The sequence below is a fragment of the Zootoca vivipara genome, chromosome 5 (assembly GCF_963506605.1).
Source record: "Zootoca vivipara chromosome 5, rZooViv1.1, whole genome shotgun sequence".
Classification (NCBI taxonomy): Eukaryota; Metazoa; Chordata; class Lepidosauria; order Squamata; family Lacertidae; genus Zootoca; species Zootoca vivipara.
In genome coordinates this window covers 10,683,620-10,700,614 of record NC_083280.1, presented here as the reverse complement: position 1 = coordinate 10,700,614, position 16,995 = coordinate 10,683,620, and the positions used below count along the sequence as shown (strand labels likewise).

Below are 16,995 nucleotides of genomic sequence, written 5' to 3'. Positions count from 1 at the left end.
GACCATCTAGGCTAAGGGTGATAGGAAGAGAATCCAACAACATCTGAAGGTCAAAGCCTTTCCATTCCTGAAATAAACTTATCAAATTCTTCGTTGTTCAGATCATTAAAGCTTTTATGTTGGTTGAACTCCTGCCAAGTACAACATAGTACAAATTTCATTCTATACTGATTCTTCATCAGTATAGAATTTATACACTTGTTTTTATTTGAGAAACTTGGCATGCTTCATGTTTAATCATAAAGTGATCAGATGTGCATAAATGAGACAGTATAGTTCTTATGTGGAAATTATAACACCACAGTATCATATGAGGAGCCTGTTTCAGTGCACGCTTGTGTGAATAGATCAAACCCCTTTTTATGGGATGCTCATTGCAGGGGTATTGTCAAACTAGCAATGTGAAGCATAATGAACAGTTCTATAACTCCCCTGTTATGCATGTTTGTATTTGCTCTGGGTCTTGAGGGACACATTTCCCCCCGATTCCCCCCCCCTTTGCTCTTTGTTATTACTGATCCAGTATTTCCTTTGATACATTGATATACCAGTGACACAAACAAACACTGAGAGTAGTCGTTGGAGCTTTGATTTAGATTCTAAGCTTTACTGATGTGTGCACATCAAAGTCATAGAATCAAATTACAAATAACTAAGTCCAACCCATACTTGTAAGTTTATTATAACTTCATTTATTACATCTATATTCCACCTTTCCCCACGGAGCTCAAGGTCCTGTGCATTGTTTTCCCCATTTTGTCTTCACAACAACCCTGTGAAGTAGGTTAGGCTGAGTGGCAGTGACTGGTGAGCTTCATATGTAAGTGAAGATTTGAATCCTTGTTTTCTAGCTCCGAGTCCAACACTCTTAATCACCATACAACAAAGGAACATAGGAGTCTGGCCACTGGTCTGTCTATCTCAGTATGCTGACACTAACTTGATAGCAGCTCTGCAGGGTTTTAGACAGGAGTCTTAACCAGGCTGGCAGTTGAACCTGATAACATGTTCCTCCCATTCAGTTCCCCCCTCCTCCAGAGTTTATGAAGCAAAAGGAAACATCAGCCAAGGGAACACTAGTGGTTTGGTTAAAGGTAGAAATAGAAAGCTCTAAATGTGTAATGTAGCAGGAAATGGGGGAAGCAAAGTTATTTTCAGCTTAGGGTAAACTCCCACAAAAAGCTGTGATTTTGAAATCCCTCCAAATACCTCAATTCTAAGTTTACTTGCTCTGTTCTTAACAAGGTCTTGTTGAATCTCAGTACACAGGGGTTGTCAAACTGGCACCTACAAATGTTGGCTGGGCTTACTAGCCAGTCGTTATTTGTGGTTGTCCTCCCTTCATCCATTTAGCATGAGCAGAGGGCTTGAGAGGGGCTATTTTTTAATTTGTCCTGACTATGTGGAATATCTTACATTCCATAGCTTCAAACTATAGGGCAGGGGTGGCCAACTCCCAAGAGACTGTGATCTACTCAGTTAAAAACTGGCGGTGATCTACCCCAGGCATCCCCAAACTTCGGCCCTCCATATGTTTTGGACTACAATTCCCATAATCCCTGACCCACTGGTCCTGTTAGCTAGGGATCATGGGAGTGGTAGGCCAAAACATCTGGAGGGCCGCAGTTTGGGGATGCCTGATCTACCCCCTTTTTGGGGGTTCAGGTCAAAGTTGTTGAGTTTTTTCAGGGAGGAGGTAAAATGGTGCCTCTGGCTTCTTTGGGGGAGCCAATGATTTACCAGTGATCTACTGCAGACGTTCAGTGATCTACCAGTAGATCACGGTCTACCTGTTGGACATGCCTGCTATAGGGCATATGAGGGCTGCATTTCTGACTGTCCTTTTTGCTCTTGTTGAATGGATTTGTAAGATGCTTGAATTTTGGCATTGGGATTTTTGTTGATGTTGACAAACTGAATAATTTGTCAAGGAGAGAGGTGTGGGAGGCAGGGTGATAATGGGGTAGTTAGATCAGAAACAAAGGTGAATGTTTAAGAGCTGTATGAACATTATGCTATCTAGCATTTTGTCTTCCAGCAGTGGCTACCTGGATTGTCCTTGGAAGTTCACTAGCTCCATCCATTCACTTAAATCTCATAGGTTTCAGTGGAACTAGATTAAAGCTGGCAATTTGTAGGCTGAAGTATTGGGATGCAACAACAAAGCTAAATCCAGTACTGAGACCAGATGATGGATTGTGTCTATAACAGGTTCAAGGCTCTCTTGGTGCAGTGGCTTGAGATTTGTTCTTCAAACAGTGTTGAGATTTGTTCTTTAAAATATAAAGCTGTATAGAAATGAAATTAATAACAACAACAACAATAATGTCCACCACAAAAAATCCCAACAGTACCTAGGCATTACATTGTGGTGACTGCAATGTAGGTTTAAGATGCCATTTGGCGATTAGATTATATTTCTGAGGTTTTAACACTGCCTGTGGACAAGGTCCATAGCATTGTGTTCTCTTGGACCCTGTTCTGCTGCTTAGTGCTCTGGTGGCATCTGGGCGATAACTACATTTTCCCTTCTTTCCTTGTGAGTCTGCTTCCCCCACCCCCCTTTTTAAGCTCTATGGTTTTTGTATAATTTTAAAGGTTGACATGTTGTATTTTATAGCATAGTCCACTGTGAAAAACTTTTTGGTTCTCAGTAGGCTTCTTCAGACTGTAGTGTTCAGCATTGTAAGAATAAGCCTAGGTGAGCCTCATGTTCCAAACATTTTTCTGGTGTGGTCATGAGAAGGAGTTTGCAAGCTTTTGCTTCTATTTTATGCAATGGAGGATCAGATTAGCCACAACCTATTTCTTGGGAACTAGTGCATTCATGCTAAGCCAAGGTTTAGCTTAACGTGACATGTGAATGTAGCCACTGTAGTTAGTAATAAGAACATAAGAACAGCCTGCTGGATCAGACCAATGACCCATCTAGTTCAGCATCCTCTTTTCACAGTGGCCAACCAGCAAGTACGACCTGAGTCTGTAGAGGCAGAGCATAGCTATCCTGGCTAGTAGTCACTGATACAGCCTTTTCCTCCATGAATTTGGAGGCATGGATAATTTTCATTCTGGTGAATAATGCCCCTGGGGCCTGAGCTATATATTGTGAGGCTTACAGCTCAATCCTGTGTAGAATGAAACATGCTTAAGGCAAAGTCAATGGACTTGAGACTGTAGGATCAGCTGTTAGCACAGCAGCAGGAGATGGAGTTTGCATTACAGCAGCTGAGTTAGGCTGCCAGAAAACTTGAAGTGGATTACTTGAGTGGAGGGGAAACTAGTAGCCTTTTAGCTTGATGCTGAAAGCAGATTCCTGCTATTCTCCTCTCTGGCAAAAATGAAGCCCTTTGTTGATGAAGTGGATGAACAGAATGAAGAGCTCATCTATGTCAAGAGAGTTTGATTGGGAGAAGTATTATCATTGTGAAGAGCTGCTGGACAGGAATTGGGAAAAACTCAGGATTTTTTTTGGGGGGGGAAGGGAGTGAGTTCTCTAGTTATGTATGGACTATTTGCTACTGAGCTGGGGGCAATGTTTAATTTCTAAAAAGAGACATGCAGCAACTTGAATTTGTGGGAAATTAATTATTTATACCCTCAATTTCTTCGTGGGAAGGGGAGGGCAGACTGCACTTTCTCAATGGCAGGAGAAAAACACATTGTGTATGCTGGGGCATGTTCCCATGCTCTTCCTGACTGATAGAAATAGTTGTTGACAACACAGTTTGCTGACTGGTGGTTTCAGTAATTCTTTAAGTAAACTTGAAACTTTGCCGATGTGGCTGGGACACTTAATTTAGCTAGAATTGCCATCACTTATCACTGTAGCAGTTTTCTTTCCTGAAAGGAAAAGTGGAATGTTTCCTTAAATTAGTTCTGATGTTGTAATCTGTGGTGTGCTAACTGCAAAATAATAGCAGCATTTCTCTTGTAAAATTATACTTTGGCTAAAATTATTTAGCTTTTGAGTGTTATGTATAGTTGAAGATGAGGTTACTAATAAACTCAGTAAACCCTTTACTAATTTTACTACGGCCGTACCTTGGATCCCAAACGCCTTGTGAGTCAAACGTTTTGGCTCCTGAATGCTGCAAACCCGGAAGTGAGTGTTCTGGTTTGCAAATGTTTTTTGGAACCCGAACATCCGATGCGGCTTCTGGTGCTTCCAATTGGCTGCCAATTAGATTCTGTTCGACTTCTGAGGTACCACTGTATATTTATTCCTTCTTACCTAGAAGTAAATATTAGAATAGTTAAAAGTTGAATAGTTTTGTAATATGATTGACGAATATCCTATTTTCCTCAAAGCTGCTGCAAACCATTAAGTATCACGTTTGTATGCAATCTTTGGCATATTTAACCATGTTGTGTTTTTTCTTTAAAAATTGTTTCAGTTTAAAATTACCATTCTAATGGGAGGTGCCATTTTGAAAAAGAAAAAAATCATCCTTGATAGCAGTATTTAACAATTTTTATACTTTATTCTAGGGATTCATCAAAGATGTTCATGAGGATTCACTCACAGTTGTGTTTGAAAATAAGTACGTACTATGTTGAAAATATTATTCCCTTTATTTAGTTACATAATGTGCCATCCCCCAGAAATGCATAGAACATATTTCACTATGGAGACAAAGTGCAGGAGCTTGACTACAAATACAGCTGAATATAAAATGGAAAGAACATCCTTAAATGTTGTTGCTAAGTTCTTGAAGCCACAGTAGTCCCGTAGTCTTGGCAACTATAGTAAATTGAAATGGGTTTAAATAGAAATACAGCTGATCTTACTGTGTTGACAATGGGGAGGCTGGTAAATAGCCACTCTGTTGGCTGCCTCCCTGTGACTAAGGCAGAGATCCTTCTGTAAATTAGAAGAGAACATTTCCCCCTCCTTTCTGGCTGTCATTGTCCTGGTTTAGGTGATTGGGAGCAAACTGCAACAAGTCTCAATCTTCTTCCTCTCCCCACCACCCTAATACTTGAGAGAGACATTCCACTTTCATTTTAGAACAAACTACAGTTCTGAATATTACAGAAGTGTTGTTTGTTTAAACCAGGGTAAAACGTATTCGAACCGATTTTGTTGGCTAACCTTGGTAAGAACAAACCACAGTTCGCAGCATTCACATGTAATATGGAACTCTAGTTCATTCTAACGTGAAAGCAGAAATGTTTGCTCTCTTCTCATCTGCAAAGGATGAGAGAGCGCATAAAGCCAAGGCTCACCATAGCTTGTTCATAATCATTTTCATCATAGTTTAGGATAGAGTACCATTTGAGTCACGGATGGTTAATATAAGTGTGTGTTGTTAAACAATCTAACAAAAGTGTTGTTGGCTTTTTGGATATTGAGATTCTCTGTTTAATATTAGTGTGGACAGTAATCCATTTGTGTCCAATATTCGTATTTAAATAATCAATTTAAAATTACAACTGTGAACCAGGGTTACCTTTTCTTACTGACAGTTGTAATTTGAAACTTTCAGCTGGCAACCAGAACGCCAAGTTCCCTTCAATGAAGTAAGATTACCACCACCACCTGATATCAAGAAAGAAATTGGTGAAGGAGATGAAGTGGAGGTGAGTTCATCCAGTGATGGGCAGTGACTTGTATTTTTAGAGGTGGTGTTGGTCAAGTTAGACCCTTAAAACCAATCATGTCAAAATGAATGGAATTTTCCCAGCAATGCTTGGTCACTTGTGCCATGGATATAAATTAGAGAAGTCCCCTCTTTCCAGTAGCTATGCCGCTATCAGAGTCAGTCTGCATGGTATTACCAAGTAGATGGTATTATTCATGCAAGCTATGTAACAGACTTTTTGGTAAGACCATGTATCGTGAGGACAAGTAAGTTCTGAATTAGACACATAGGACACAACTCTCAAATGCAACAGCAAGATGCATTTATTCCTCTAGGAGGCACTGCATTGTCCCTAAGGAAGGGAGGAGGATTCAGTGCTTCCTCTTGTTGCCATGGTTGGTGGATCTGTTTCTGTTCTCTGTCGTGCTCGTCTATGCCTCAGATTTGTCATCACATAATGACAAATATGAAGAAATAGAAACTGATTGTGATAGTTCAGAAAATGAAACTGATCCTATGAATACTGCATTAAATTTAGTCTCCCCTCCAACCTTTTTCTCAGCTATTATTATGGCTCATTGACATAGAACCACAGAATTGTAGAGTAGGAAGACCAGTCCCCTGCAATGCAGGAATCTCAACATGTGGTTCCCCCATCCAATTTGAAACCATGATTTGTTTCAACATGACACAATTTTGTGTCTGCATGACAATGTGGAGAACTGGAGGAGAGGCAGTGATTTTGAGAATACTTAATACTTTTCTTTGTTTTACTCATAAACTGACAATAACAAAGAGATGCTAGGTTCCTTACAGTTCAGTAGTTTGTCCATTTGTAACACATTTTAAAAAGTAAATTCAATTTGTAATTATTGTTTGACTAAACTCTACTTCCAATATAACAAACATGGTATTTTATTTACAGGTAGGTAGCTGTGTTGGTCTGACATAGTCAAAACAAAATAAAAAAATTCCTTCCAGCAGTACCTTAGAGCAGTGCTCCCCAACCTTTTTATCGCCGCGGACCAGTCAATGTTTGATAATTTTACTGCGGCCCGCTGAGGGGGGGCCGTTGATTGTTTCATGGCCCGCCGAGGGGGGACGACGTTGATTATTTATATTTTATTTAGATTGTTTTGATTTAATAGTTTTAATTTAATTGTATTTAATGTTCCTTGGGCGGCCCGGTACCAATTGATCCACGGACCGGTACCGGTCCGTGGCCCGGGGGTTGAGGACCACTGCCTTAGAGACCAACTAAGTTTGTCATTGGTATGAGCTTTCATGTGCATGCACACGAAAGCTCATACCAATGACAAACTTAGTTGGTCTCTAAGGTGCTGCTGGAAGGATTTTTTTTTATCATGGTATTTTATGATAAAGTCATACACAATACATTTTATGTTCCTAAAGTAAGAAAGTTACTTTTGATCTGTAAATGGTGCTTAAAAAAGAAATACTGAATATTTTTCAGTTTCCCCCAAAATTTGTGTTTCCTCTGAGAAAAAACTATCTCCTCCCCCACCCTCCGCCTGGCATGACTTCAAAATTTCTGGGAATTTTATATCTCTACCTATTTCCAAAGATGAATTGGACACCAGTAGAAAATTGTTGCCAGCAGATTATGCCAAGATCTTTATCCATCTGCCACCATTTTGTAATTGGCTTCATTCCTGCTCTGCCATTTTGTGATTGATAGGCCTATACAGTAAGAGCTGTTCGACAGTGGAATTTGCTGCCAAGGAGTGTGGTGGAGTCTCCTTCTTTGGAGGTCTTTAAGCGGAGGCTTGACAGCCATCTGTCAGGAATGCTTTGATGGTGTTTCCTGCTTGGCAGGGGGTTGGACTGGATGGCCCTTGTGGTCTCTTCCAACTCTATGATTCTATGAATTTTCAGCCATCTCATTTGAGCCTTGGGAGTAGAATGTTTGCGAACCATTGCTCTGTTTTAAATAAAGATATGAAGGCAGACAAGATGATCTTATATTTTATATTAAGGGAAAGAGTTTACTTTTAGAATAGTTTATGCCTGTAATTGTATTGATACTTGTAATTCTGGTGTACACAGAAAAAGAAAATCCAGCTTTCAGTAGCCATGATTTTGTTGGCTCTCCACAAACATTGAAATGAATCTGAATAGTGCTAGTTTGTGAAGATTGAAACATATTCTAATATGGTTTAAATATGCTGTATGATTCCCCCCCCCAAAGGTGTATTCACGAGCAAATGACCAAGAGCCTTGTGGATGGTGGCTAGCAAAAGTTCGAATGATGAAAGGGGAGGTAAGTAGGAGTAAAACTTGGGAATTGTAAGCAAACTTCATGAGGAACCAACTAAAGAAAGCTTTAAACCTAAGAAAGTTTTAAACCTGTGTAGGACGTTGTAAACAAGAGCACTCCAAAAAATAAACTACAGTATGCAAGTTTAGTAACCTATTTACATACACTCCCCCAAATGGATGAGATTGGGTATTCTTAGTTAAATTTGCTGAAAGTTTTGCTGCCTGAGGGTGGTGGAATGGCAAACGCAAAGAGGATGATTCAAATATTTATCATGCTCACTAGTGCTCTTTGGGTTGCGTCCAACTAAGTCATACTCGAGAGAAGACCTATTGAAAACAATGGATTTCAGTGAACCTGCTCTGAGTATGCCTTAGTTGAATGCAGCCCTCTAACTCAGTCCATGGCTACCTTTTTCCTGCTGCACCCCTGTGATGCTCAGGAGCTCAGTTACGTCACCCCTTGCCTGCAGAGCTGGCAGCCTCTCACCCTTTTTTGAACACCCTCCTTGTGGAGCGTTCCCTCAGCCTCCTCTCCTCCCCCCTCTGCTTGAGAGTCCTCTAGCCAGCCATTGCTACTGCCCCTGGTCTCTGAGCTGCCCCCCCCCGCCCCAAAGAGGTGTGCCTCCCAGAGGCACCATTTGCCTGCAGAGCTTATAGCCAGGGCTGCTGCAATAAACAGCTGTGCAAATCCTAGGGAGGCGGAGATGCAAGAGAGCATCAGAGGAGGAAGGGAAGGAAAGAGCAAAACAGCCCAGTGTTGCCCATGGTACCCCTGAGCATCATTCAAGGCACCCCAGGGTGCTCTGTTTTCCATAATAATTCATTTCCCAATGTTACACCTTTTTGTTCCTATAACACAGCCTTTGTCAACCTGGTGCCTTTAAGATGTTTTGGACTACAACAGCTGTGCTGACGGCAGCTGATGGGGGTTGTAGTTCAAAAACATCTGGAAGATACCAGGTTGACAAAGGTGGATAATGCATTTTGCTTCCTTATATAGGGCTTCAAAAGCCCCATGCTCCTGTTTCTTGTTTATAAAGGCTAGGATTGATGAGACCTGGGTTCAAATCCCCTCATATCAATGAAGCCCATTGGACGACTTTCGGCCAGCTACACACTTTAGCCCAACTTAAACCTTATTGTTGATGTATGCCACCCTTACATTGGAAGGCTGTGATAAAATGCAGTACAGTGGAACCTCGGTTTATGAACACCTCGGTTTATGAATTTTCGGTTTATGAACGCCGCGGACCCATCTGGAACGGATTAATTCACTTTCCATTGCTTTCAATGGGAAAGTTTGCTTCAGTTTATGAACGCTTCAGTTTATGAACAGACTTCCGGAACCAATTACACCCATGCTTCAGTTTATGAACGCTTCAGTTTAAGTACTCCGCGGACCGTCTGGAACGGATTAATTCACTTTCCATTACTTTCAATGGGAAAGTTCGCTTCAGTTTATGAACAGACTTCCAGAACCAATTGTGTTCATAAACCGAGGTACCACTGTATATCAACAAAGCTGAGGCATGTGTTTTATGAGGATGATATACTATGGAGATGATAAACTGCTATGAGTATTTCTGCATATTTTGGGGTCCAATAATTTTAGAGGTCTTTGGGGGGCAAATGTGTGCCCTTTAGATTTTTTTAAAAAAAGAATTCTAATCTGTCCTTAGTTCTACGTCATTGAGTATGCTGCCTGTGATGCCACTTACAATGAAATAGTGACATTTGAACGACTTCGGCCTGTGAATCAAAACAAACCTGTTAACAAGAACACGTTCTTCAAGTGTGCAGTAGAAGTTCCTGAAGATCTGAGAGAAGCGTGAGTGACTACTCTAAAATTTCATTATATCACTATCTTGTGTCTAAAAATTGGTTTTCTTTTAAACAACCTAAAGCTGATTTTTTTTGAAATAAAAAAAAATCATCTGAAGTCTTGGACAGATGAAAATGGAGTACACAGTTACCTGGGAATAGTTCCCATTAAACTCAGTAGGATTTACCTCCAAGTAGACATGCATTAGATGACACTGTGACTCTGTCTTACTGAATCTTTAAGAAAGACAGATGGATAGGAAGGCCTAGAAATGCAGCAGGATTTTCTCAGTTTAGGCATACCTCAGAGATCTTGTGGGTTTGGTCCAGACCACTGCAATAAAGTGAATATTGCAATAAAACAAGTCACACAATTTGTTTGGTTCCCCAGTGCATATATAAGTTATGTTTACACTATGGTCTGTTAAGCCAGGCCCACCTGACTGCAGGGTGGGAGGGGAAAAAACCTGGCTCCAGCCCTAGCCAGCTCCACTCTTGTGGCCAGAAGGGTGGCAGCAGCAGGGGGCTTCTTTCCCCTGGATGGGGCCAGGCTGCCTGCAGCTGCACCTGTGTCCTCTTAAGGAGCAATATCTGTGAAGTGCAGTAGAGCGATGTATGCCTGTAGCAGGGAGAAGTGGTTGAGAAATTCAAAGGCCATGGACTAACTTTTGATTGTGGCAGAAAACAGAAATTGCTGAGAGGCATGGAGAGGAAGAAATAGGATGGGACCGGAGCAACAGGTGACTGGTTTCAAAATAGGAGTTTCATTTTGTGGGTAAAGATGGATCACCAGTCTCATGAGTTTCAGCATTCAAGGAAGAGCGGAATTCTTCTGCTCCGGAGAGTCAAAAATTGGGAAACTACCTGAATCATTTTTATAGCAAAGTCAAGCATTATCAACTAGTGCCATTCACTCGGCGCCAGAGGCACCAACAACCACCTCAACCTGTTCTGAAGTCACTACAGGGACAGAAGGCAAAAACTCCAGGCGCGGTCGGGGTGGCTCCTCTTTGCTTGAAATAGTGTTCTGCACACTCCGATCCTCACACAGCTATTTAACAGATATTTTGTATGAAGTACATTTACATTGTAAAATTAGCCAAAGCAAATTCAAAGTACTGTATATTCCTGCATATAAGACTACTTTTTAACCCAGGAAAATCATCTCAAAAGTTGGGGGTTGTCTTATACGCCGGGTCGTATTTCTTTTATGGCGAGTATATCCCAAACACTATATATTAACTGGAAAAGTTGGGGGTCGTCTTATACGCCCAGTTGTATTATACGCCGGAATATACGGTATGTAAGTACTTTGCGAATAAATAAATAAATAGAAGCGAATAAATTACTATTCTATTCTATTCTATTAACATAACAGGAATATTGCCTTTCTCTGTGCCCTGCACTCACTTGTACAAATGTCGTATTGGATTTTTTTTAATGCTTTTTAATGCTTTGCCTCCAAGTATTGCAGTTTTATACAACAGCATGTTTTGTTGATAAAACTGCCACCTGAGTTAACTTACAAATTGATTTTTCTAGGTGTGCTAATGAAAGTGCTCATAAGGATTTTAAGAAAGCTGTAGGAGCCTGCAGAATTTTTTACCAGGCTGAAACTGCTCAGCTAATAGTACTGGTAAGGTATATTTTCTGTTTGGTTTGATCACTGTGTGAGTTTACTTTTTGGCTAATGTTATGATTGTGTATGAGGGAGAGAGAAAAGATTGAAGACTGAAGGTTATCTCCAGCTTTGTATTCAGAGTGGGTCCATTGAAATCAATGCCTATTTTTTTCAATGAGTCTGTTCTAAGCATGGCTTAGTTCTACAAGATACCTTGTTACTTTGGTATATTGAGAAGCTTTCTGCTTGTGAATGAGAAATTTGCTTTAGAGATTCCAGGGTAGAAAGTTGTGGGCAGAACCAATAGACAGAGGATCTCATGCAAGCTAAAGCCCAGGCCTTAACTATTTTGCCTTTGACACTTCTGTGCATATTGCAGTACAGGACAGCTGGGTCAGCCTGAAGGCTGTGTGTGCCAAGATACCTTGCATAACTTTGTGTACACCCCCATCCCTATTTCCTGCTGCAGCTGATGCATCTGTATGGGCATGGCTTTCTGCCGATAGTAGGTCAGGCTATCCCAAACAACGTAGTCCAACACATCTTGATTGATCTCCATTAACATAAAACTTGCTGTCCCTCCTGCCATTGAGGCAATATCCATTGCACCATTTTGATCCAGTGATGAAAATACGGCAAATGTTTGCTGACCTTGTTTCAAAAACCAAAAACAGCAGACATTCCTTGATGTTCTTCTGAGCAACTGCTTGGCAGGGGTTTGGACTGGATGGCCCTTTTGTGGTCTCTTCCAACTCTATGATTCTAAGTTCTATCACATTTTTCCAAAACATGCAGTTGTAACAAGGAATTGTTAAATAAAATGAGGGCTCTCTAGCTATAAATTACCCTGTAAAGTGGAAATGCTGTTTGTATCATTGCTACTTTATTTCTACAGTCCGCCAGTGAGGCAACAGTGAAAAGAGTAAATATCCTGAGTGATATGCATTTGCGCAGCATTCGAACCAAGATAATGCTTATGTCAAGAAATGAAGAAGCAACAAAGCATCTAGAAGTGAGTTGTCCTCATACTGGCTTCCCCTCCAATTTTATCCACTCTCCTCAGTTCCAGTCTTGATGTAGCTGTTCTCATATTTGAAGTTCTGCTGTAGTAAACAAATTATTTTGCCTCCTCCCTAGTGCACGAAACAGCTTGCAGCAGCATTTCATGAGGAATTTGTTGTCAGAGAAGATTTAATGGGACTTGCAATAGGAACACATGGTAGTAATATACAGCAAGCCAGGAAGGTTCCAGGAGTTACTGCAATTGAGCTTGAAGAAGATACCGGAACTTTCAGGATCTATGGAGAGGTAAAAGGAAACAAGAGGTTTCTTACCTTTGTAGTTGTGTGGTGTTCTTTTTCTTTACTTGCTCTAGTGTTCTGAATTTGGCATGAGCCTGCAACTACAGTATATCAGCCTGCCTCACACTGCAATAGAGGCCTCCCTCGGGTGTCCAAGGATCTGTGAGTTTGGTAGAGACCTTTTCCATTGTGGCCCCAAAGGCTGTGGAACTCCCTGCAGTGGATCTGCAGCAGGCTGCCAAACTACAGTAGTTTTGGAAGGCTTTAAAAACATACCTTTTCCAACTTATTCTTGAATTAAGTTTTATTGGTTAGACTGGGTTGCTGTTGCTGTGGAAAAATGTTTTAACGAGTTGGCCAAGTATGCTTTTTATTGGATTTTATTGGTATGTATGAGAGGTGTTTTTAGGTTTTTGTTGATATTTTGTAATTTTCTTGTTAGCTACCTTAAGCGACATAGAACTATTTTAAAATAAAATAATAAAAATGAGATGAGCACAAGGTTCCAAAAATTCCATAGCCTTTGTAAGGACACCATGCATTTGCCAGAAGGGAATGCTGCACAGCAGCGGTTTCCAATTAGCTAAGTATTGAGGACCCCCTGTTTTTCAAAAGCCAAGCCATGGACCTTTTGAAAAACGTTCTATCCGTGTTTGAAAATAACCTGGGTGGGTTGTCTGGACCTCCTGGGGTTCAAGACCCCCAGTTGGGAACTACTGCTGTATAGAAGGCTGTTTTTACTTGTGTCTGTGAACAGAAGTCTCTATGATGAAACTGCTTAGTCACTGCTTTATTTTCACTTGCATTGAAGCTTTCCTGCAGTATTTTGCAGGTATTTATATCCCTTTCTGTGCACGTAATTACTGTGCTGCATTATGGAGAGAGTGCTCCTGTCAGGTCAATAATAATAATAATAATAATAATAATAATAATAATAATAATAATTTTATTATTTATATCCCGCCCATCTGGTGGGGTTGCCCCAGCCACTCCGGTAGGCTACTACTGAGTTAATTGCTACTGGTAGCTGGTGAATAACTAGCAAATGATTTTTTGTGGGGAGTTAGGGTTGCTTTGCTTCTTAAGAATTGCGTATTAGAATTCTAAGATGCAATACAATATACTGTATTTTATATTGTGTTTTTATACCAAAAGTTTTCTTGAGTATGTTTTAGTAATAGACATATAATAAATTGAATTAATAAAATGGTGAGGTACATATGGTTACATTTAACTGATTTTATCCTTTGTGTCTCTTGTGATTGACCTCGTTGTAAATTCCTTTAGAAATCATGGTGCTTAAAGGTATATAAACTGTTGAAAATGTTTGATTATTAGAGGAAGGAGTAGAGAAGCATGAGGCTACTTGAAGAAAACCAAGAAATACCAGAGTTTAAAATAAAAAAATAGTACAGAAATTTTCCCAAGTCTCCATTTGTATTTTAGGCCACTAGACTCCAATCACACAGTTCGTAATCTCACAGTTAATAATATGAATGTGTACCTATATTTCTTTAGCATTTTTAAGTTGCAAATGAGATTTTATGTTCCTATCTCCTGTTTTATATTTAAATGTTAATTGCCTGAAGGAGTTTTAACTGTTGGAAGTGGTTTTAATTTTTAATATATTGTGTTTACAAATGGCTTCTGTTCTTTTCCAGAGTGCTGAGGCAGTAAAAAAGGCTAGAAGCTATTTGGAATTTGTGGAGGACTTTATTCAGGTTCCTAGGAGTCTTGTGGGTATGTAATAGTGATAAAACTTTTAACATCCTTGAATACACTCCTCCTGCCTATTCAGTATGAAAATGTTGATGTCTCCCCACCCTTTAATGACACACCTGAACTACTATTTTGGTGGCTGATACACTGGAGTATATATAGAGAGCAGTGCTGCAGTAACAAATGGAGTATTCTGGATTAGAGGAGCATGGCAAGGCTCTTTCCTTGGAAGAGGAAGCAGGAAATTGAAGGAGATCTTATCCAAGGGAACTGAGTCCGAGCAGATTCCCTACCCTCAGTTAATTTCTGTCGGGCTGGAAAGCAAGAGTAGGCAATCCTTCTTCTCAATTGTGCCTCTTCAGCCTACTCTTTTTGCTTTTCATTTTTCTTAATTTCTTCCTCTTTTTGCCAAAGGAGCTAAGAAGCCTCAAGTGACTCAGTTCATTATCTCCTTGCAGAGGCAGTGATCAAGTGCAGCTCCACTCCTCTCTCCTGAGAGAGAAATTTTAAGCAGATGATACCTATTGCTGCTCCACACTATGGTCGCTTCCTGGGCTCATTCATCTGCCTGCCATCCTTGGTGTATTGGTCACGATACCGAGGGAGAATATAAATATTTTCTCCTTTTGTTTCCTCATGACCAAGTTATTTTTGTTTAGCTGCTGCCTGGGACTCATTCACTCTTCTACCCTACCACCTGAGGACAATGCCTACTGATAACTTGAAGCATTGTAGTCTTGCCCCACAGGGTCAGTGTAAGGTACAACCATTGCTCTGTAAGACATGGGGTAGGCTCTAGTAGAAAGTGACATGGGATTGGAGTGATGCTCCTCTAATCCTGCACATCAGATGTTGAGAAAAGGGGTTTTTTTTCTACATGGTGAAACTTCATTTTTAGTAAGACTGAACATTTGGTCTCACTGTTTCTGATCCCATCTGCCATGGGTTTTGGATCGGTTCATTGTCCTTTAACTTTTCATCTTCCTCCTGTTAAGTATTCTGTGTTCCAAGTAATTGCTGTTTCAAATTAGGGGAAGGGAGCCCTCTTCCTTGGGTAACATCAACTGCTGTCTTGTAGTCCCGAGGAAGTGGACTTCCCTTTTTTGGAATGTGCCTCTCATACCCAGAAAAGAGACATGACTTGTTAAGGCAAAATATCCTCTTTTTCTTCCATATTCCTAAATAGTAATCAATAAGACCTGAGTGTTTGCTTTATTATAAACACATTACAAAAAATCTTCTGAAAGTCCCTAACAGAGAGAAACATGGAATAACCTCATTGTTAGAAAATATGTTTTGTGTTTTTAATGAACCCATTTATAAGTTAACTTTTATATATTTTTGAGATTGTAAAGGGATTTTTTTTGTTCTCAGTCTTTCAGCTACTTTTATTGATAGATTGCTTGAGAAGCATTTGAGTAATCTCAAATTTTTATTTATTTTATTAAAGGAAAAGTTATTGGCAAAAATGGCAAAGTTATTCAGGAAATTGTGGACAAGTCTGGAGTTGTGCGAGTGAGGATTGAAGGAGACAATGAGAACAAACTGCCCAGAGAAGATGTAAGATTTAATTCTTATTTGGAATTTGTAATACATCCAAGGGGTGGGGTGGCAGGGGTGGATAAATTGATAAGTGGCAGAATGATGGAAAAGCCACTGCATTAGATTATTCTGCCTAGCGTCTGATGGACGTGTCACTCACAAATGCTACTACATTGGCAGTAGGAACATAGGAAGCTGCCTACCCAGAGTCAGACCATTGGTCCATCTAGCACAATATTGTTTATGATGACTGGCAGTAGCTTTCCTGGGTTTCAGACAGGGGTCTCTCTGAGACTGTCTGCATGTAAAGTGGTTCCTCTTCCATGAGCTGCAGCCTTTCCCCTTAGGGGTGCCATTTGAAAGGTCAAAATGTTTAGGGGTGCCATTTGTGGGTTTTGTCAACTGCTGTCTAACACCTTTTTGGTTATTTCAAGTTAAGGTTGTCTTGGCTTCAGACTTGGGCTCTGAGTATTTAGGTTATAATTCTAACTACTCTTCAGCTTTCTTCTTTGAAGATGGCTTAATACTAAAAAAGTTGGGTAGTGTGATAATTTGCTGTGTTTATGGGGGGATGCTCCCTACACCTATCCCCTTTATCCACCGAGAGAAGGCCCACAGGTAGACTGAATCCATGTTATAGAAAGTTATCGAAATTCCCATTAAAAATAAAAACAGAGGCTGCAACCCAGTGCACTGTTACACTTGTGTAATTGTACACTGGGTTGCAGGCATCATTTGCTTGTGACTCTCTTTGTGCTTCAATAATATTACATTTTATTTTTGTAGGGAATGGTTCCGTTTGTCTTTGTGGGTACTAAAGAAAGCATTGGGAATGTCCAGGTGCTTCTTGAATACCATATTGCCTATTTGAAGGTAAGCATTCTTTGTGGGAAAGGCACAAGTTTCTTGAATAACTGTCCCTTTTGTGGAGGTTTTGCATAAGCTTGTCATTAGTTGCAGATTCCATGCCCATTTTTTTTGTCCAGTACCGGTATTACACTAGTTCATATCTGTTTTCTTTGTGCTGATTGTATGATCGTGTTTAATTCAAGAAGATTAGGAGATTTGGAGTGAAGTGTCATCAGTGTGCTGATGATCTGTTTCTTTGTAGCATCTGAGTCAGGTGTGC

The 16,995-nt window shown here is 40.3% G+C and overlaps 1 protein-coding gene across 4 annotated transcripts in view; it reads left to right on the top strand.

The window, feature by feature from the left end:
• FXR1 (FMR1 autosomal homolog 1) overlaps nt 1–16,995 on the top strand; it is a 34,908-nt gene that overhangs the window by 7,024 nt on the left and 10,889 nt on the right. For all 4 annotated transcript variants that reach the window (XM_035132626.2, XM_035132627.2, XM_035132625.2 and 1 more), the window contains 10 exons: nt 4,489–4,541; nt 5,487–5,580; nt 7,792–7,863; nt 9,542–9,690; nt 11,226–11,319; nt 12,200–12,316; nt 12,442–12,612; nt 14,267–14,345; nt 15,775–15,884; nt 16,653–16,739. In XM_035132626.2, the coding sequence (XP_034988517.1) occupies nt 4,489–4,541; nt 5,487–5,580; nt 7,792–7,863; nt 9,542–9,690; nt 11,226–11,319; nt 12,200–12,316; nt 12,442–12,612; nt 14,267–14,345; nt 15,775–15,884; nt 16,653–16,739 (1,026 nt within the window). The remainder of the gene's footprint in view (nt 1–4,488; nt 4,542–5,486; nt 5,581–7,791; nt 7,864–9,541; nt 9,691–11,225; nt 11,320–12,199; nt 12,317–12,441; nt 12,613–14,266; nt 14,346–15,774; nt 15,885–16,652; nt 16,740–16,995) is intronic.